The 21684-nt window shown below is 40.9% G+C and overlaps 1 protein-coding gene across 2 annotated transcripts in view; it reads left to right on the top strand.

The window, feature by feature from the left end:
• The first annotated feature begins 4809 nt into the window (after positions 1-4809).
• The window catches only part of SELENOI (selenoprotein I), a 40334-nt gene continuing 23459 nt past the window's right edge, over positions 4810-21684 (top strand). The window contains exon 1 of one of the 2 annotated variants that reach the window (XM_072407265.1): positions 4810-4967. In XM_072407265.1, coding sequence (XP_072263366.1) covers positions 4908-4967 — 60 coding nt within the window. In that variant the 5' untranslated portion in view covers positions 4810-4907. Of the gene's footprint in view, positions 4968-10178; positions 10259-21684 lie in introns of those variants that run through there. The other variant, XM_072407266.1, reaches the window with a different exon arrangement.

Raw genomic sequence — 21684 nt, 5'->3', positions numbered from 1 at the left:
TGGAGTATGACTATGGTAGGGCATGAGACTTTGGCATTGGTAGAGATTATTACTGACTATTACTTTTGTGGGGGCATGAGCTCCTAAAAGGGACAATTAGTGACATGACTACTGTGTTGGTGCTTTATAAATACATGATAATAATAATATTTGTTCTAAGTTGAGTATGTGCATATAAGCTGAGCAGCTATATTAAAAATTTTAGGTTCAGCACAGGTTCAACATGGGTGTGCTGGTATGATCTTCTACCTTATGATCTTATGATTCTGAAGACGTGATTGTGGTTCACATTTGGCCCCACCAGTTCCTACAGAGACACACAGGAAAAACTGTTTTAGCTACATATGTGGTAGTCAGCTCTATATTTTTGGTTTTGATACAGCATGTCAAGAAAGTTCATATAGGTTTGATAGTATACATCATATAAAGTGCATACTATTTTGTCTTTATATAGTGTGTAGAAAGGCTATGGTAGGTTATTAGACAATACGTCTATTTGCAGACATTTCTGCTACAGTGTGTGTGAAAAGTGTACATTACCAGCCTCTTGAAAATACTCCTATGCTGACTTATACTGGTGCACAACTATGGTCCTCTATATTTCCTATAAATTGATTAGTTACCTTGTTATTGTTATTATTATTATTAAGGAGTATTTATATAGCGCCAACCTATTACGCAGCGTTGTACATGAATACCACCATGCATCTGTGGACCAGACCCATTCCTTACCTGATAAGTGCTGCCCCCACCTGTTCCCACTGAATTACATATTGGTGGTTTGAGTTGGGGTAATGGCATAATTCAGGGGAAGGACAGAACTACCTCATCAATGTGCAAATATTACTTTGAATATTGACTGGTAATGCCTTCTTTTCTCAAAGGGTTGCATAAGAGTTTTTATCAAATCTTTTAGAAGAATTGAACAGCGTATGGCCAGCATTAGGAAGAGTTTTTTTTTCATGTATCTTGCTGAAGCCAGGGTTCCTTATACAGAACTTCAAGCAACCATCTACATGTTTGACTAATAATGTCCCAGGGTATAGGAGTACTGAAATCACTAGATGGCGTGAGTGCACCGCAGTAGAGCACATGGAACAGTTAAAAAGTGAGAACAAGAGCAAACATGCCATAACTCCTTATTCCATATCCATATTATTACTATTTTTATGTTTCTATTATCAGGCCAGTCATTATTGCAGAAAGGGGGCAGACAATGTCCATTGTGCGATAATGTGTCTTACCTGCCTTACTGCATGGGGTTTCTGGTGTCAAAGCTGAGGCGTGCCTATTTAGCATCAGGTTTGGTTGCCATTTAAAACCCGGCAATCCTGGCCTGTCCAATAAAGATGGATGAATAGAGGATCAGAGGATCTATAAAGCATCCCTATTGGCCAGTGTATCTACTCCTTGGGCCTGGTTTAATAAAGCTCTACAAGGCTAGAGAGAATACACTTTCATAAGTGAAGCTGGGTGATGCAGCAAACCTGAAATGGATTTCTTCAAAGTAATATTGCTATTTGCTAGCAAATGTTTTGAATCATGGACCAGATCCATTCTAGGTTTGCTGGATCACCCAGCTTCACTGATGAAAAGTGTATCCTTTCCAGCTTTGGAGACCTTTAATAAATCAGGCCCATTTTATCAAAGGGCAAATATGGAAATAGCATGCTAAGGTTAATTGCAGGCTAAATACACCAATAGAGCACACATATACTTGTCCAAAATGATTGTACTTCTGAGAGATGCTCCCTTGAACTTTATTAGGTTGGCAGGGTTAACAATTAGCACCAACCCCAAAATTTTTCTGGCCAACTTCTTTAATATTATCAAAGTGAATGGCATGGTTGTTAATGTACACAGGCAGTATCATGTTCATTGGTCAAGGGCTGTCAGGTGGTTTGTGATAACTAACATCCACTGGTCAATAAGAATTCTCCCTGCTGTGTACTTTACCAACCATTAAATTTGATTGGCCCCCACTCATAGATTTCAATGGGGTTCAACTCAAACATTGGCTTCAACCAAATTTAAAGAAAGATTATTGGAAACAGAGACAAGGGCACATCTGTTCATCTCCAGTAAAGATTAGTTTCTCTCCGGCAGTCAGCACACCGTCTACCAAACCGCTTATAATAAATAGCCACTTGTGCGCTGTAATACACCCTGCTTATGTAAACTTTGATGGGTTGACCTTTAGTTTGCTAAAGACCCGATCTTGCCTCTATGCAGTGTGAGATCGGGTGAAGTAGCCAGAAGGAGAAAGAAGGTGGAGGAAGATGGAGGCGCTCACAGCACCTTTCCTGTGCATGGACGAAGTTGGACTATAGGATGGTTCAGCTCAAGCATGCGCAGTGAGATTTTACATTTTTATGAAGGACTGTCACTCCAACTTGCGCCTGCGCAGTAACATAAGAAGAACAAGAGAGAAGACGGAAGATGATCGCATCTGCTGTCCCATCCCCGCCAGAAAGATGTGACGACGCTGGACCGATTGGAATCAGAATGAGGAGGGGTTTGAAAATAAAGGAATGAAAATGCTGAGCACCCTCCATGCTGATCATTGGGTGGCGCTGTCTTTATCAGGTCAATCTGCTGATCTGTTGTTTAAATATACACAGATAAGCAAGCCAGGGACAATTTTAGGGTCAGGCACACGGGCCCAAAAGTCCCTGCCATCTCCAGGGCCCCAACTGACAGAATGACAGGTGTGTTGGAATGCTGTGCATTTAGGGACCCCACCGTCCCTGCTCCCGGCCTGAGGCGTGTATAAGTAGAGGGAGTGCGGTGTCACACAGGAGATCACACACGGCAGATGAGGTGTCACTCCTGCATTGCCGATATCTCAGGTGTTATAAGAAGGTCAGATAACAGACACTCTGCATGCAGATAACGCCATCATATGTGTAATCATGGTATTGATCTGATAAAAGGACACGCGTCACAAGGGAACGGCCTGGGCTAGCATGATAACGTGGCTTTATTGACGCTCTCTGGATAGATTTCTACATAAAGAAGCCAGACGTGTCTAATGGTGGTGAATCACAGCTTTGCCGATGACACATCTAGCTGGTAGCCATAGGGACCTCCCCTAACGGTGGTCAATTATTGGTCGGTGGGTGCATGTGCGGGTAAATGATCAAACACCCCGACATTAGCACTGTTCACCAATCCTCCGGCCTGATACAGTGTTGCTGCACTCTGCAGATTAAAGCTAAACTCCCTGATGTTTACAAAACCAGTCAATGAGGGACTAGAATGATAATAGCCAATGGGAACATTCCCTCCTGTTTACAATAACTAAAGCCAATGGAAGCACTCCCTCTTGTTTATGATAACAGCCAATAGGAGAACTCCCTTATGTTTACAATACAAGCCAATAGGAGCAATCGCTCCTGTTTTCAATATTAACAGCCAATAGGATCACTTCCTGCTAACAAAAAAAAAGAGCCCATAGGTACACTCCCTGCTGTCTAAAATAACAATGACCAATAGTAACACTCCATTATAATAACAATAGCCAATGGGGGAACTCCCTGTTGTTTACAATAACACAAGCCAATAGTAACACTCATTTTAGTTTACAATAATAACAGCCAATGGGAACACTCCCTGCTGTCTAAAATGGCAATAGCCAATGAGTACACTCCTCACTGACTACAATAATAGCCAATGGGAACATTCAATCCTATTTACAATTGCAACAGTCAATAGGAGTACTTCCTGCATTTTACAATAACAAGAGCCAATAAGAACACTCCTTTCAGTTTACAATAATAACGGCCAATTGGAACACTCCCTGCTGTCTAAAATGGCAATAGCCAATCCTCACTGTTTACAATTTTAGCCAATGGGAATATTCATTTCTATTTACAATTGCAACAGTCAATGGGAGAACTCCCTGCTGTTTACAAAAACAAGCCAATAGGGGGCGCTCCCCATGCTTTTTATAACAGGAAGAGCCAGCAGTAGCATTTGTAAAATGCGAAGATCGCTCCCATTGAATTCAGGCCAATCATATGCCACGCAGGGCCATGTTGGCATACTGGCCATTGTAATCATTCGATGAATCTTGATGGGCTTTGTGTATTTCTTCCAGACCTATGAAGTGATACTTTCCTCTATGGTGGCCCATCCTGTGATAAAGACCTGTCACTGCTGCCCTCACACCTCATACAGAGTGGCTGGTCTTGTCTCCGCCCCCTTTGTAGTTTCTTACAGGCAGCCTGTAGAGGGTGGGGTTACTAAGCTCCTCGCACAGCTCCGCTATTATCTACAGCACAATGATGAAGTCACGGCTGCTTTTACAAGGTAATATCTGGCTTTGCAAAAGCATTTGGCACCCACAGAGTAAGATTTCCTCTTCTATCAGGTGCAGGTGACTAATGCAACATTTTTCCAGGGTTTTGTGTTCTCAAAATGCCTCTGGACCTAATGTAATGTATAATATAAGTAAAATGAAGTCGGTGAAGGGCTCGAGGAGCTGCAGACAGGGCGAAGCCTTAGGTATAGTTTCTAATAATCAACCAATAGGGGGTTCTATGGAATTAGGCCCCAGGTTCCCAGCTATAAAGTGATCACATGCTGTACATGTGCTCAGTGCATGCTGGGACTTTTTGCTCCCCTCAGTGAAATGAGAACTCCCATCATCCTCTCTGCCTCGCCTCACACCGCTAGGAGTAATGACACGTCACATGACCATTGCCTGACAGTGGGCGTGCCGAGATGTTGGAAGTGGGCGGAGATTATTGGACGTCACGACCAGCTGTGGCATCGGCTGATGGACCCCGCCCACCTCCTCTTACTACGAGCCGCGTCTGCTCGGAGGTGACGTCACGTGTCGGCAGCGGCTCGTGCTACCCAGTCAGTGCGAGAGGACACCGCCGGTGTACGCGCTGCTTCCCGCCATGGCAATCCGCTGGGAATACGTCACGCCCGAGCAGCTCAACGGGTTTGACTGCTATAAGGTGGGTGTGATACCCGGGGAAGGGCGGAGCTCCGGGCTCCTTACTGTCAGCGAGGTCGGGGTGGTGTTCATTCAGGGTATGACCTCCTTCGTGTAGGGCAGGGATATGGCCCCTCAGAATGGGATGACCTCCTTTTATACAATATATATATATACATATATATATATATATATATATATATAGACCATTAAATGTAGGGCCCCTGAGGGCCAACATACTGTGTCTCATTGTGAGAGTTCTGTGGCCCCTCATTTATGGCATACCACGTGGTATTAATAGATGTTATATTCTCATTCATTCCATAGGGCCCCTGTCATTTCTCTGTATGGCCCCTCAGGAATGAGGACATTTAGTATTACTGTATAGGGCCCCCAGTAATTTTTATATTTTATAGGGGTTTTTATATATCATACTATTATAGGGACCACATTCCAGTTTCCTGTGTAGGTTCATTGTGTGCTATACCCTGTATTAAATGTGGCCCCTCGGTCGCTGGGAGCCCCCAGGGGCGGCTGTATGTGGCCCCTCGGTCTGGGTGTAAGGGCCTTCTGGTACCATTTTCTGTGTTACTCATGAGGCACAGGGGCCCCCTGTGAATATTATATGTGGCCCTTTAGGTGCATGTGCCTCCTGACATCTTTTTATATGCCCTCTTTGACACAGGGGCCACTTGGATTCCCTTTATATGGCCACAGGGCCTTTGGTATATTTGTATGGGTGGCCTCAGGGATCAATATATATTGCTCGAAGCCCCAGACCCCTCGGATTGTTTTTTGTTGCCTCTCTTGTATGATGGGCATAATATTGTATAGCGCCCTCTGGGATGATTCCCTGGCTTCTCATACGTCCATTAGTTATTAATGACTCCCATAAACATCGGTCCCATCAGACACTGGGCTTCTGTCGTCAGTATGTAAATTCTATAAGGACAAGGACATGTGGGCCAACACATTGATATGCAACTGTACATATGGCCCCTGTACATAGGGGCCTAGGGGTTTTATTAGGTTAAATATCCAGCATAACGAACACATGACTGCTGTGGCCAAGCATGGCTGGTATCTGTGGCCCCTTGGTGGATGTTCAGGTTACACAGTCCTGGTTTCTACATGTGACCACTTCCGGGGGATAGCATGTGGTCATGTGCGTGGTTCCTCCAATATATCAACAGGGTTAGTATGGGGACGTTCCAGCTTAGGGCCTCCTTGCTTGGGGGGTTGGACATGAGGGGATCTCTTGACTTAGGGCGTACAGTCTCCTGCCTTATGTTCATGGAAAAGTTGTGAATGTTCATGGATCCTCATCCATGGATTTATATCTTTGTATATCTTATATCTGTGTAGGCAAACCACCGACCACAAACCAGTTTGTTGAATTAAAGACACTTCATGTACCACAATGATATACAACGTATTGCTCCAAGGAGGTGGATGACCATCCTAAGACCTATACCTTCAGAAATCAGTTGGCTTCCGTGTTTGTCCAAACTCCTTTCCTAAAAATATTTTATGATACAGAAAGCTGGAAAATGTTTTTATTACGAGGTGTCTGTAGATAACATAGTGATACGCCTCTATCTTCTAGGGGCATAGAAAGCGGGGTCATCCACAAAAATGGCGTGTCTCCATGCTGGAGCTCACATGGACCTTCTAAATTCCCTAAATCTAAGAACAAAAAAAATCCAACCAAACCAATTGTTCCTTCTTGTGGTGACAGACACCCATTTGTACATGCCCCGTGGTAGATTTATTTCACTGGTAGATTTTTTTCATTAGAACACCGGATAGGGAATCCCCCTCCTCCGCAGTGTCTTGGGAGGAAGGGGATCCCCCATCAGAGATCTCCCCGCGGCAACCGAAGAGAGCCACAACAAGGAGGCTGAAGAGCCGCAGGTTGCAGACCCCTGCCCTAGACCTATGCAAACCTATAACCTTTCTGTGCCAGGGTACTTTTCACTTATTTCAGGTGTTCAGTTTTAAAGTGAAACCAAAGTTCTGATCAGGCAGAAAAGGTCAGACAATGCCCATTCTGCAGTAAAGCCACCCAACCTGCCTGATTGATCCCTTAAACTGTGAAAATTACTGAGCTTGTACATGCTAAGCATTGCTTTCATATAGATCCTTGCTAGGGGTGCTATCCTGGCTTCCCCTGCGGCTTCCGGGAATAATTGAACACCTTCACAGGAGATAACGTCATCCCGGCTCAACTAACTAACATAGCAGAAGAGAACAAGGTGGCTGCCCGTGACGGTATGGAGTTTAGTTCCACTTTAAGAACTTTTACTGTACTAGAATTTTTTTTTCCATCCGAGCGTGATGAATGTCCTTTCATTTCAAAATAATAAAAAAAAAAGTTAAGCCAGATCTTTGATACAAAATTTTTCACCACCTTTTAACTATGAAATCACATCGACTACTTTTTTTTCCCCAAATTAACCAAGCCCAGGTTCTTCAATTGTGAGAGCACAATCTCTCTTTTTTATTGTATTAAGTGCAAAAAAATCCACCAAGCCTGCAGGATTTGTTGGGTGTTCTATCACCTACTGATTGTTGGAGTAGCTTACTTTTTTAAGCTATGGGTGCTGTGAGCTCCCGCTACTATCATTGATAACTCCTGCATTGCTCTATACCTCCCAATATATTTCTGGGTGAGCTTAGGGCTCAGTTTAGAATAAACAAAGTAGTTGATATTCAATACAGTGCTTGGTATTGAGTGACAACGTGTACATTGATATGCATTCAGCTGTGTTCCCTTGATCTAAATTAAAGCCACTTAGCGCTCCTAAATATAAACCGATGCTGCATCCTATTTCTCAGAATACACAACTGCCATACATCCATGTGCAGGAGAAATGATCTCTCCTAGTGCTTGCAGGTTAGAATTGCAGCACTTTTTATAGAATGTGACCTCCTGTCATAGGATCTTTTAACCCCTCCTGAAGTAGCATGCGTGGAAATTAGTGATCCTGGAAGTTCTGTTTATGTAATCTCAGGATGTATGTCGGTGTTCTCTGGAAAGCATATCCTATTTTTGTAAGGCACGACTCAAACCGAGTCAGACCAAGGTCAGAGAAACTCCTGGTGTAAAGTCCGCTGTCCTTGGTTATGTATCTTAGAACTGGTGCATGCTTGGTAGCCTCAGCCTTTTTCTTTATTTTATGTTATGTGGCAAATATTTCCTTTTTGTAGGAACCAATTAGAAATGTTACTTATTAGGCAGCACCCTGACACTTGGCTTTATTTTTTTCTTTATATAATTTTTTTTGTTTTATGCCTCAACTTTGATCAGTTGACAGGATGCATTGTTAGTGTTACGTTTGGTAACTGGTATGTTCTGATACATAAACCTGGTCTGAACATTTTCTCGTTGTATTACAAACATTTCCTGAGATTGCATACAACCTTTTGGGTTATCCTTGCACTCCCACTCTCCTGGCTCGGGGTTATTGGGTCTCCCACAGTGTGTTAATGAGCTGTACTGCATACTATTTGTTTGCATGTTGAGGGCTACCTTTAAAGGGGAACTAAGGTAAAAATAAAAAAAGTCACTTAAATTTCTTCTGTAGATCCCTCTGGAGCTGTCTTCATACGGTCCCGCGTTATCCTGGTGTCTTGCTTTATCCATCTTTTTCCTTCTGGCTATGTCACCCGATCTCGCACTGCGCAGGCACAAAATCAGGCAACATACCCTGCTGTATTTGTTAAGGGAAAAAATCCCAAATTCACTGCACATGCGTGAGATCTGCACTTTTTTTTTTTTTAATGAATAAAAAAGCTTCTTCTGCTTATGTGCAATCTTGAGCATGCGCAGAAGGAGCAGCCCGAAGCCTCCTGGAATTCATGACGTATCACGGGAGACTCCGTTCTGCGGTAAACATAAAAGTGGCTTAACAAAAAGGGGAAAAAAGCATTTACCAAAAACACTTTTTCATTTTATATTTTTCACTAGAAGGGTTATCTATCCTTTTATATAATGTAAGACTTGTGGTGATAGGTCCCCTTTATTGCAATGCGGGTCTGTGCACATGTTGTTTGCTGCATGCAAATAATAAGACTAGATCCTTACAGGTTTCTTCAGAACACTTCACCATGTGTATCGATACCCATTACAACCCCTTTTCCAAAGGAGGATGGTGAATAGCTGGAAGTGGTATCCCTGTGTGTCCGGTCATCTTGAGATACAGGAAATAACTTACTGAGAAAGTTTAGTTTAGATGAGAGCTTTTGTCGGCTTTTCCTAGAATATTCCTGTGGGTGATCATAAAAAGCTGCACGTGGTATCTGACTCTTTTGGACACTCGCATGACTCTTCTACCAGTTCTTTGTGCTGCGTGAGAAGTGCTTAAAGCGGGACTAAACCTGCAATACTCGCCTGTCCCATCGCAGGGTTCTGCAATCCGATGATTGGCCTGGCTAGAGTGACTTAACTCATGCGCAGGCTTTCATTTATTCCAGGCTTGCGCATGGGAAGCCAAGATTGCCAAGTCTCCTGGCAACCAAAGCTGTGCATGAGCATGTGCACAGCTTTTTTTTTTTAACAGGTTCCCGGAGTGATCAGGCAGGTAGATTATTGCAGAAAGGACATACCCTGCCCCTTTCATCAGAAATAAAGGGGAACTTTAGTGCCATTTTAATTTGGTAATGTGTACTCTGCCTTAAAACCCAACTAAATCTAAAATATATCTAGGCCAGTCCTAAAAGCCATTGGTGTATAGCAGTGTTTTTCAACCATTTTTGAGCCACGGCACATTTTTTACATTAAAAAAATCCTGTGGCACACCACAAATCAAAAGTGTTACAAAATTACACTTTGTAGCTAATTCTCGCCTCTAAAAATAAACAAGGCGCTTGAGCTACCTACTGCCACCCACTGACATGGAAGAGTATTACATTACTCTGCCAGTCACTACAGCACAGGCACTCAACAATGATAATTGGATAATTTCCCACGGTACACCTGAAGATCTCTCACGGCACACTAGTGTGCCACGGAACAGTGGTTGAAAATCACTGGTGTATTGAATCGAAGTGCCGTACAGAACATCTTGTGTTAGTACATTGGACTACAGAATATTTCCTCTCATTCCTAATTCATCCAGCGGAAAAGGTTAATCAAATGTGTCCAATGTTGGGGAAAAAAAAGCCGGATTACATTTGCCAGAAGAATTGGTGAGCAATTGCAAAACCTCAATCTGGTAGCAGGGAACTAAAGGGCAGGACGGGTCATGGTTGTGCAGGTTGGTGCTTCGTTTCACAATGGGAGTTTTGTAATCGTAAATCTCACGTGCAAAGGTATTACTTATATTTTTCTCTAATCAACACAAGTGCTATAATAACTTCCCCTTTATGTTTACTTGGGCTTTACAATTCTTTCATAGTTTGTAGCATATTTCTAGCACTGTCCTCCTGTAAACTAGCTAATCATATATTTCGCATGTTATAGCTGCCACTGTCTTTTATCTAGTCCATTGTAAACATGTGACTTCATTTACATTGAGACACAGAGAGATACCGATAGAAATGAGGATTAGAAGATTCACCGTTTTATGACCATCCGAGTGTTTGATCAGATTGATAACAATAATGCTTTAGTAGTTTTGCTAAGCTTTTATCTTGATTTCTTTTTACAGGAGCTACATTTTTGTAAGATCGTTTTACCACCTAATAAAAAGACAGAAAAAATTCTTCTGATTTTCACAGGAGTTCTAAAAACTAATGGTTTCAGCAATTATACCCAAAACAATTCTCTAGTTTGTTGTATAATGTGTCACTTGTTTTTTGCTTTCATGTAATGTCTGATTGTCTGATAATTTGCTGCATTTTCCTGCAAAGGTAAAATGAACACCCATCGGATCTAATTTTTCCTTTAAAACAAGTTGATAAATCTTTAAAAGAAAAGAAAAGCTATACACATGTGGACTTTATGATTTTATATAAAAAAAGTAATATAGAAGGCTTTTGCCACCTATATTTTATGTTTTTGTTGTGGAAAGGATGTGACCTCAGACTCTTCTTAACATACATCAAGCTTTTGATCCACAAACCATTGTTCTGTCAGATGCAAGAATAATATAAATCTCTTTTATAGTCAAACTTTTAACAGTGATATTTGTTTGACACTTGACAAAATCTCCTCATTTATTTAAAGAGGTTCCTAGAAAAAAAGAATAACTGTTTCTATACTGCTCTAAATGTCTACATTTTATTGGTTTGTTTGTAAGGTTGAAATCCCCTTCCTGGGTTATTTTTGATTGTTAGTCTTTATGCGGGTATAAACTCACACAGGATAAATACATTTTAGAATAACCATATTTGTTAGTTCTCACGTGTTAATAAAAGCTTCATCTATAGCAAGAATTCTCGGCTCCTTTAGGAGTACTATGACAGTTCTATGCTATATTGATGATTGATTCTTGATTTTTACATCCATGTACAATTCACACCCATTGAGTCCCGTGTGTCGTGACTTCCTGCTCCTTTCAGGGGCTCACTATTCCATCCAATGTCCCCATATTTCTCCTTTTTTTTTCTGGGTTCATTTTTTCTTTATCATGTATTTTAATCTTAAACCCGTTTTTCTCCAAATGTAATGAAATTAATAAATGAGCAACCCCCTTCCTCTTTAGTCTTTACCACTATGGAGGTTAAGACCGTAAAAAGCATTGACAAAAACGTTACACATTTGTTATCATTCTGTAAAACGGATATCCCACCTTGGTACATGATGTTAAAAGTGTGATAAAAGGTCTGCTTTAAAATAATCAGGCAGCTTTTTTTGCCAACTACTTAACCATTATATTTGACACTTTTTGGACGCTTGATTTCAATAAGACCTAGTTAAAGTAATGGTAATATCAATCAAACTTTGAACACATGGATGAAATACTTGCTAATCGCAAAGATCAATCATTTTTATGAACTTAACATCAATTAAAAATACAAGAGTTTAGTGTGCACATTACAAAAATGCAATGGGTCACTGACCGTATAACAATGCTGCATTGTTTTTGTGTTAAAAAAAAATCCCTACTGTATATGTGTGCTGCAATCCTGTGACTGGAGCTGTACTCATCAGACCGCGAGCAATGCCATGAATATGAATGAAGAAGAGCGGGGGGCGGACATAGGGAAGTGCAAATGTGCCACTGCATGAGGGCCCTGCACTGTCCCCAGCCAACAGGGGCCCTAAGTCACTTCTGCATGGGGACACGCTGTTGGCTGCCTCCACCACTGCATACGAGTGATTCTAGGCTGTGGTACACATGGGAAGTGTGCCCAGGACTTGTTTGCACCGAGGCTGTGTGGTCTACAGATATACGGCTTACACTAGTAAAGAGGGGAACTTAAAGGGACAATAATTATGAAGGTTCTCCCTATTGGGAAATTAAACCCAAGTTTCCCATGTGGAGGCCTCTACAGCCATTGGGGGTGACATTATTACTCGGGTGATTCAATAGGATTTTCCTAGTGGTTTATCGCCAAATTACATAAAAATGAATCCTTACAGAATGTTACCAGTCAGTCATGGGTTCTTGTTTAGGTATTCCTTAAAGCGGGTCAAACCCTTCAGTCTGCGTTTACTGTGTTGTGTAAATCTTGTGTTTTCGTATTTACAGTTCAGACATAGACCTGTTTCCGGTAAAACCTTACTGGCTGTTTTGCTTGGTAAAAAAAACTATTTGAAGAAACTGGTTATGGGTGCATAACAATGACCAGAAATAACTTCTTACAGTAATGGTTACCTTGCTTATTAGGGGATATTCTTTGTACATTATAATTTTCCAAAAAGTCTGCTGATTCAGCACAACATATGCACATGTTTAACTTTAGATAGACTAATGGGGTATAACGTCTCAAATGCCATCTTGCTGTCTTCTCTGTACATTTATTTTTGGCTGTGATGGTTGTCTGTATTTTGTGTTGTAGTTTACAGGAATAATGTTTGGTGTGTTGGATTATAGATTTGTATGGTGATGGCTGATGGAGGCCGTGAATAGCTGATTGCCTTCCTACATTGGCAATCATTATATAAGGAATGAACAAGAACATTATATGAATCTGTAAAAGCATGTGACGCACCTATTGTTCCATTGCAGAGTGCCGCCATCTTTCTTCTCATATTTCTAGAGACAATCTTTGGGCATCTTGATTGGCAGGCAGGTAAGACAAATTAGCTTTAGTATTGTCCCCTTGGGAGGAATACACATTTCTTGAGTAACTTTAGTCAAAACTTTAGTAAAATTTTTAGGTTTTGCAACAGTGTTATGGATCCAGCTATAAAGAAAACCTTTTACCTTTCCCAGTCCTGCAAAAAAAAAAAAAAAAAATTGTTTTATCTTCAGATTTAGTGGCACATCTGCCTGAAAAGCCAGATCTGTGCACGGTAAAAGAACACCTAATGCCTTTTACTACCTTATTAGCCAATAGCTGTACTTTGTCCTTGTTTTGTGCCCTGAGAATATTATTGTGGCCTGTCTGGCACATCGTCACCCTCTGCCCAGAGTCTTCAGAGTGCAAACTACATGCATGTTACAACATTGGTTGACATAATGGGAAGCACATTTGTTAGTCTGTCAGGACGTATTGGGGTATTTTAGGTGAATAAAGTCTCTGGTGAACATGTGCTGGGTACAACTGTTAAGGTTTGGTCCAGACATACAAAAAGCTAATTCATAAAACTAATAGAACTGCATTAAAAAAAAAAAAAAAAAACATCTGACTAAAGCTGCGTACACACGTCAGATTCTTCTCGCCCGATAATCGGCATCTGCCAGATATCAGGCGAAAATCTGGCGTGTGTACAGTCGGCGTCGTCCATCGTCCGAACGACCGTCCTGGCGGATCCACGGACGATGAACGACGACCGATCCCAATGCAAGGGAAGGGGGAGAGCGTGCCGCTCCGTCGCTCTTCCCCTCCCCTCTCCATAGAGCAGAACGGTGCTGTATGTACAGCACCCTTCATGCATCGTGTAGTCCTTTGTCGTTCGAAAGGATCGTGAAAGATCCTTTCCAACGACAAAAATAGCACGTGTGTACGCAGCTTAAGACTTTTCTCTCTTGAAGAGAGGTGAGTGGGGGACCCAGCGACTCCCCTAAAGTTATCACCAATGAGGAGAACTTATATAATGGGGAGATGTCTCCACATTGATTGCTGCAAGAGGCAGGAGAATATGCGGAGGTGGTATGATTACAGACGATGATATGGTTGCACTAATTAATTTTGGATGCCTCTGGTTGGGTGGAGAGTAGGGGCATGGTGGGCTAAACTGTTTAGAGACTTGAAGCTAAGGGAAGGAAAGCGGAAATTAAACTATAAACAGAAGGAGCAATGAGGGATAAAAATAAGGTACGGAGGTGAAGAGAGCAGGAAGTCGGGAAAGAGGTGAGCTATAAAACATTGTGAATTGTGCTCATTTGTTTTATATCTTCCCCTTGTTTTTCTTGGCTTCCGGCTTTAGATAGAATTTTTTTTTATTATATCATACTCTTCCTATTGTGGGAAGGGAATTGCCGCAGCTGAAATGAGCAATCTCTGTTGTTTTTGTAATCCACTTCACTTTTTTGGTTTGTGGTCGTTGGCAACCATCTTTTTATTTCTGCATGTTGCAGTCTGTTTCCTATTTTTTTTTTTTTTTTTTTGAGTATGCTTATATGACCATCCCTTAATGTTTATGAAAAGCTTTTCAGATTAAGGAGAAGGTGGGACAGCAGGTTATTCCAATTATCCAGCAGGCAGAGCTGAAGATACCCCAGGAAAGTTTTTTTTTTTTTTTTTGGCTCTTAGATTGGGTTGGTTTCTTAAATTTAACCTTTATTAGGTCACCCATGCCAAGTGGTCTGTGATCTTTCTGCTGCGTAGGGGGTGCCATGTATCTGGGTAGAGCTTTTAGCGTCTGTGTGTAGACGGCCTCATTATTGTAGGAACAGCCTCGCTATTGAACAGATTTTCTTGCAGGAACAAAGAGTCCATTTCACACAATGACATTTTTGTGATTAACATAACACGCCTTTCAAACCGGCTCACATTTTTCACAGAAATATTTGTCGGAAACGGTTTTATTGGGCGTTTTAAAAATTTTCATGAAACCCAATGCGAAGTGAAAACCTTCATGTAAATACTGAAAAATATTTTTTTTAACAAATATATCTGTTCCAATTTAAATTCCCACCTGTACAAAACAAGGGCTTTTGTTTGTCAGATCTGTGTGGGGAGAAGTATTCAAAGCCAAAATGTTAATGTTTCCCACCATTTGTGCTTAGGAAATGCAAATGGAAAACATTTGCCATTACTGTATGTAATATATGCTTACTACGGTTCGCTGTATCTCCTGTTCTTCTGTTTTAACAAACGAGTGACACAACACTGCACATGCATTGGATATAGTTTGGATATGGGTCCCATTAGGAATTGTAGAAGTTGGTTCTTTTATACTGAAAACAGACCTGCTCCACTGCTCATGTAAAGGACCACAGCTGGGACATTGCTGTCCTATCTGTCCCACTGCTCCTCTTCAGGTTCCTCTCCCTGTCGCCTTCCTTTTCTCCTTGAATTAAATTCAAGCTCCTGTGCTTTGCCTTCAAAATCCTTCAATGTCTCTAGTCCCACCTACATTTCTGACCTGATAAAAAAAATACTGTCCTAGCCGCTCTCTTCGCTTCTCCGGTGACCTATTACTGACTTCCGTACTCATAACCTCGTAACACGCACGACAAGCAAGGCTTACTATGACTTCTTCCCATATAAAAGAGCCATTGACCCATCTTTGTTAGCCAGAAAAATATACCAGATACTTCAGGTATGTGGAGCCTGTGAGAGCACAGGATTTTCATAAAGGCTGTGAAGTGGGTAGAAAAAAACCTTTATTTTGTTGTTACTGACTTATTTTAACTATCTAAATTGGGTATTTTTCGATTTGATTTGAAGGCACCCAACAAGCCATTTTATCACTGCTTATGTCAGTACAGCTATAGGTTGGAACTATTTCCTTTTTGAAGAGCAAGTTTTCAATGCCTTTTTTTTTTGCAGAGTTTGCATTTTCTTATTGAGGCCCAGGGTTCTCCCTAGGCCCTTTTAGCTGGGCGTACCACCCGGCACTTTTCAGCACCCACCTGGCTGTTTTTGGATGATTACTAAAGAGTTTGGTCACAATACAGGAGCTGCCACCCACCTACAATTTCTTCCCACCCGGCTTAAAAAAATTTCTGGGTTGAGCACCGGAGGCCGATAATTTTACTTTGGAGAGTCATTGGACGTCTCTGACAAACTGACCCCTACCAATCCCTCAATACCCTAAATTGGTGTTCTTCAACCAGGCTTCTTCCAGAGGTTGCTAGGGGTTCATTGAGAAACGAGCAGTTTGTGCCTCTCAGGTCAGTTTTAGGTGACACCAATGATCTTTTTGCTGATCTGGCTGGCCATTCTTCCCAATGGCCAACAATGTAGGAGAAAATCTTACTGACTACCACACCCAATATACTGTTAACTGTGGATATAGTAATTATAGAAGGGGTTCCCTGAAGACCTTAGTTATTTCAAGGGTTCCCCCATGCTAAACAGTTTGCTATATATAAGAGAGAGATGTATCGTGTACAGCCCTGAGTAGAGAAGCATACACAAAGAGAATAGGTCACTTAGCACTTGATCTGCTCGGCATGCATGATGTGTAGTTAGTCTGCAGGTAAATTGAGGGGAATTCTCCTCTAGGAAATCTCCAGAGACTCTCAGAATTTTTGGGGAATTCACAGTGGACCTTTAGAGATATGCAATATGATCGTACTATATAAACACATCTTCAGTAATCAAATTGGTTTCACATTCTTGAGCCTAGCGCAAAATCACATGGGCATGGTGTTGGAGCCAACCAGTAGTTAAATGTTTTTTTTATGCAAAAGAATTAACCAAAACATATTACTGAAATAAAACCATTTTTGTGGTGTATAATCCTGATTAAAATTATGTATGAATGTCAGATTACATAATGGCTCAGCATGGCTACTCATTGCACTTTATTCCTGCTGTGAAGAACATTTTATTGTCACTCTGATCTGTGAAAGTTTTCCGTGAAATTGTGTTGCAATTTAATTGTAATAGGCATCAGATATAGCAGATTTTTACCTACCCTGACTATGACTAGAGCGACGTCACAAGTCCCAAATCAGATTTGATGTGTAAGGAGAGAATAAAAATATAAATTGTGCAAAACTGGGATCTAAAATATTTGAATGGACATCATATGTACATACTATTGAAAATTTTGTTTACTTTGAAGAGACAGAATTTAATTTTGCTTTAAATAATCATCTTTTATAGCTAGCGGGGAAGCTATACAGGAATCAAACCTCGTTACAGTCCCGGTACAAGAATATATTGGCTTCTATTATGTTGACTTGTAAGTAAAGTTCATAGTTCTCCCCAGACCCCTTTAACCGGGTGCACTACCTGGCACTTTTCAGTAACCACCCGGATGTTTTTACAGGGTCCAGCATTTGGCTTTAAAAAAATTCTAGGGGGAATACTGGTGTGTAAATTTATTTAAAGCTGAGCTATTCTCGCGATACTCGCCTGTCTTGTCCCGTTCTCAGTCAGAAGACTATGTTTGACATCTTGAAATGGCCCGGGATTACTCTTTGTGGGTGTTCATTCATCCCCAGCATTCACAGGGGAAGTTGGGATTGCCGGGTATGAGTTGTGCATGCTTTTGTTTTTAAAACATACTCGGAGCAGTCAGGCAGGTAGACGTTATTGCTGAAGAGACATTGCCTTGTCCCTTCCTGCAATAATGACCTCGTTTAATAGAGCGTTTGTATGGGTGAAACTTTAGTTCCTCTTTAAAATGACAGAACTTTGCATTTATCAGGAGTGTCAAGATGCATGCAAAGATACATTTTCCAGGTACAATACAAGAGCCAGAATGTTACGTATAATGTAATCTCTTCAGAGACAAAACTATGAAGGAGAAGTCACAGGAGACATGGCTATGGAGAGATAGTATCTTACCAACCAAGATGACAATATAAACCTAACTAAAGTGACCCTGTCACCAGAACATTCATTTCCCTCCTGTAAAGAAGCCATAAAATATTCTTTCTGCTGCTTTTACAACCGATCTTCAGTAGTGCAGTTACCTGTTCCTAAAGATCCTTTAGATCTTCTTCCTATCCCGAGTCGGAGTTGGCAGATCAAACCATGGAGCACAGCGGGGAATGGACTCTCCCAGAAGGTTTGGATTCTGTGGAATCTTTTAAACCAGCAGAAATCTGAGGCTTAGCCGGAGAAGGGAGCGTCATATATATTTTCAAGGAGCAAATTACTCCAAGGTTTACTTTAGTAAAAAGGTTCAATTTTAATGCAAACTTATTGCTTTTCCTGCATAGGGTAAAACATTAGTGTGTTTACAATAAAAGCCTCAGCTAGTAGAAAAAATACAACACATACAACATACAAAAAAACAAGCATAACCTAAAATCAGACTACATTTCTTACTGGTGTTAGAAGAGCAAATGGCTGTTGCAAATCCTGTTTAAACAAATAATTTTGTGCTGTAGGATCAAGGGATTCACATTTTTACATAATAAAGTGAATGTAATGTTAATAGGATGGCAGCTTACCACCTGCAGGACCAGATGAGCAACTTTTGTGTACACACCTCTTGGCTCCGATACCAAGACAACTGAAGACATTGCGATCTCAGGATTTGTAGCATAGCCATTCTTTCTTTTCTGAATCTCTCATTGGAAACTTAGTGTGATTCATCAACATCTTGTCTGGTTGTCCTAAACAGAAGTCATTGTTTGCACGACCAAGCATAAATAGTGTTATATGTTTAGTGTTAACTTTTTGTTAACCTCTAGTACAGAGGAGGGGTGTACGTTCAAGTATTGTGCTGCGTTCTTAACTGACTACTATATGTTTTTCCATATGTGTGTTTCTATGGAAAAGTATGTAGAGATCCTGTTTCCAGGATAAAAACACACATTTTATTGTGCTGTTTATAAGTGAAGCCTACAAAACACTGCTTGCAGGCCTTTCATGCAAGACCCAACTTTCCATAATGCTGAGATATAGAACCACATTAGACCTATTGTGTGTAAATTCCCCCACCTACTAGATTGTAAGCTCTTCGGGGCAGGGTCCTCTCCTCATGTATCACTGTCTATATCTGTCTGTCATTTGCAACCCCTATATAATGTACAGTGCTGCGTAATATGTTGGCGCTATATAAGTCCTGTTTATTATTTACAATAATAATTAGACCCTATAAATTTCACTGGATAATGCAGGCGTGGTGGAGGAGAAAGTATACTAAAGCAGTGTTCGCCCTTGTCATTTTTTTTTTTTTTTGTTTTAAGCTGAGTGGGTGGGTAAAAGTGAACAAGACAACAAAGGACTAATTTTGTGTTCCAGGTTGTTGTTACTAAAGGAATCCAGTAACAACTATAATTATGTCAGCATTTTACTGGCCCCTATACTTTATTCCAACTTTCTAATGCCCGTTCCCCCTTAGTATGTCACATTTTTCCACCATCTTTGTAGTAAACCCCAACCTTCCATTGCCCCTGTATTTTACCCAACTATATAGTAGCCACCCAAAAACAGCTGGGTGCTGCTCCCTGCTAATAGAATCTACAGAAAATACTGTAAAGATTTTTTTTTTTTTTATTCTTGTGATTGAAACATCTTTGACTGGTTAAAGCTGACAAAAAAAAACACCTTTTACCAGTGGAAAGGCGTTGATCTCTCAGCGATCCTTGTCAGTCGTGAGCTGTCCCGTCTAACTTCCTTGTCCCGACACATCCCACTGCACCTGCATTTTTTTTTGGTTATATAGAGGAAAGCCCCTTCTGTGCTTGCCAAATCTCAAGCAAACCAAAGCCTACTGGAATTTGTGATGAATGTAAAAAAAGAAAAGGGTAATTTTTTTTTTTTTTTTTTGGGGCATATTGTGTTATCTACCCTTTTTATATAAATTAAAAAATGTGATGATCGGTCTGCTTTAAAGGAAACCAGGAAACCAGACTATGTACACTGAAGTGGTCACCCACTGAGCAAGCAGTAAAAGTAATTTAAGACCCTCATTAAACTCTGTAGATTCACATTTCAGAGGGCATATAATTTCAGGGGTGAATAGTTCACAATACCACAACAGTATAAATGGTGTAAACAGGCAAGTAATGGTATCTGTTAATGTAAATGTGCACCTGCTATCTCTAAGTTGTTAAAAATAGAATGGAAAGTTAACTGTAGTGTCATCTCCAGGGATTTTTGGGAATGAATTGCTTTTCAGTACCAACAACTCGAAAGGTTAGGTCTTGATGTAAAGCTCCTTTACAGCTTGGTAAGAATATGTAAAGAGCTAATGAACACGAGTCTGTTACGTTTCACACCTAAAGTTTTTCCTGTCGCTTGCTTTTCTAAATTTTGGACTTTCTAAAGCAAGGTCAGATAACCCTTAAAATAAAGTTTGTGGGGTTGTAGATAAGTTGTACTTACAGAGCAGAGCCATGGAGTTGAGATGATTGCACACAATTTCATTTTGTTATTATTTACCTTTTCAATGAGAAATATCAATAGTACAGAAATCTGCTGTTACCCTTCTGATGTTTATGTAACGCGGTGTGATGTTTTGTCACCGTTAATCAGTACAAGATGGATTAGATAGATGGATTTTGGACATTGGCAGAAGTTCAGATAAAGAGCCGTGTATGCAGCTGGGCCGCTGTATCCCATGAAACTTTAATGATTCCTACATGAAAATGAGCAATCGGATTCCTTGAAGCTGTTTACAGGATCCCATTATTATTTAAATACCGGCCTGCTGAGCATTCAATACTGAATGCAAAAAAATTGATGTATATTTTATATCCAGGTTGACAGAGGCATGCAGAAAGGCAGCCAACATGTTATATTAAAGATAAACTGTGATGAAAAAGGAACTACAATACTATTATTTCTTCTATTATAACATTTAGAGGTATCTTCTCTGACCTTCACATGTTACTTGCATTGAAGTTGTCCTTATCCTACTATTAGCAATCACAGCCCCACATAAGTGACATCTCTGCTCTGAATTCCTGAGCCGTACAGCTTCATTGCCAAACCATTACAGGAAACTACCATTAGTTGGAGTTCAGTGGCAGGATCAACTGGTGTTTGTAGGATTTCACACAGCACAGGTACAGCACAGTACAGATGGCTGTAGCACAGATCTCTTCTTTTTATAATTTAGTTCTGTCATTTAAATGTAATTGTTTGGTTGAAAATTACTTCCTTTAACTAAACTAAAAACAAAAAATGACACCTCTATTCCCGTGGGTCCCTTCATGGTGCTGGTTTTTTCCTCGATCTGGTCCCGCATCTTCCTGAAATTCCTCTTTGCCGAGTGTGGCCATCTTCATTCTCCTCTACCATTGTCTTTTTTTCACTCTTCTTTCTTTGTCACTCGATCTCGCACTGCGCAGGTATGGGATCGGCTGACGTAGCCGCTGTGAAGGGAAAGAAAAGAGAGCTGAGATCACTGCCCATGCGTGAGATGGGCATGTCTTTCCCCTAGGAGGAAATATATACGACTTCTGCGCATGTCCGAGACTAGGGCATGCGTAGAAGGAGCAGCCAGAGCCTCCCGGGATACCCTAGTCACCCATCCCGGGAGGCTCTGGCTGCTCCTTCTGCACTTCCATTTAATCTTGATCACTGTGGCGATCTTTTTTTTTTTTTTT

This window comes from Pyxicephalus adspersus, chromosome 4 (assembly GCF_032062135.1).
Source record: "Pyxicephalus adspersus chromosome 4, UCB_Pads_2.0, whole genome shotgun sequence".
Taxonomy (NCBI): Eukaryota; Metazoa; Chordata; class Amphibia; order Anura; family Pyxicephalidae; genus Pyxicephalus; species Pyxicephalus adspersus.
Note: the sequence above shows the minus strand (reverse complement) of the source record. Positions and strands in the feature narration are given on the sequence as shown.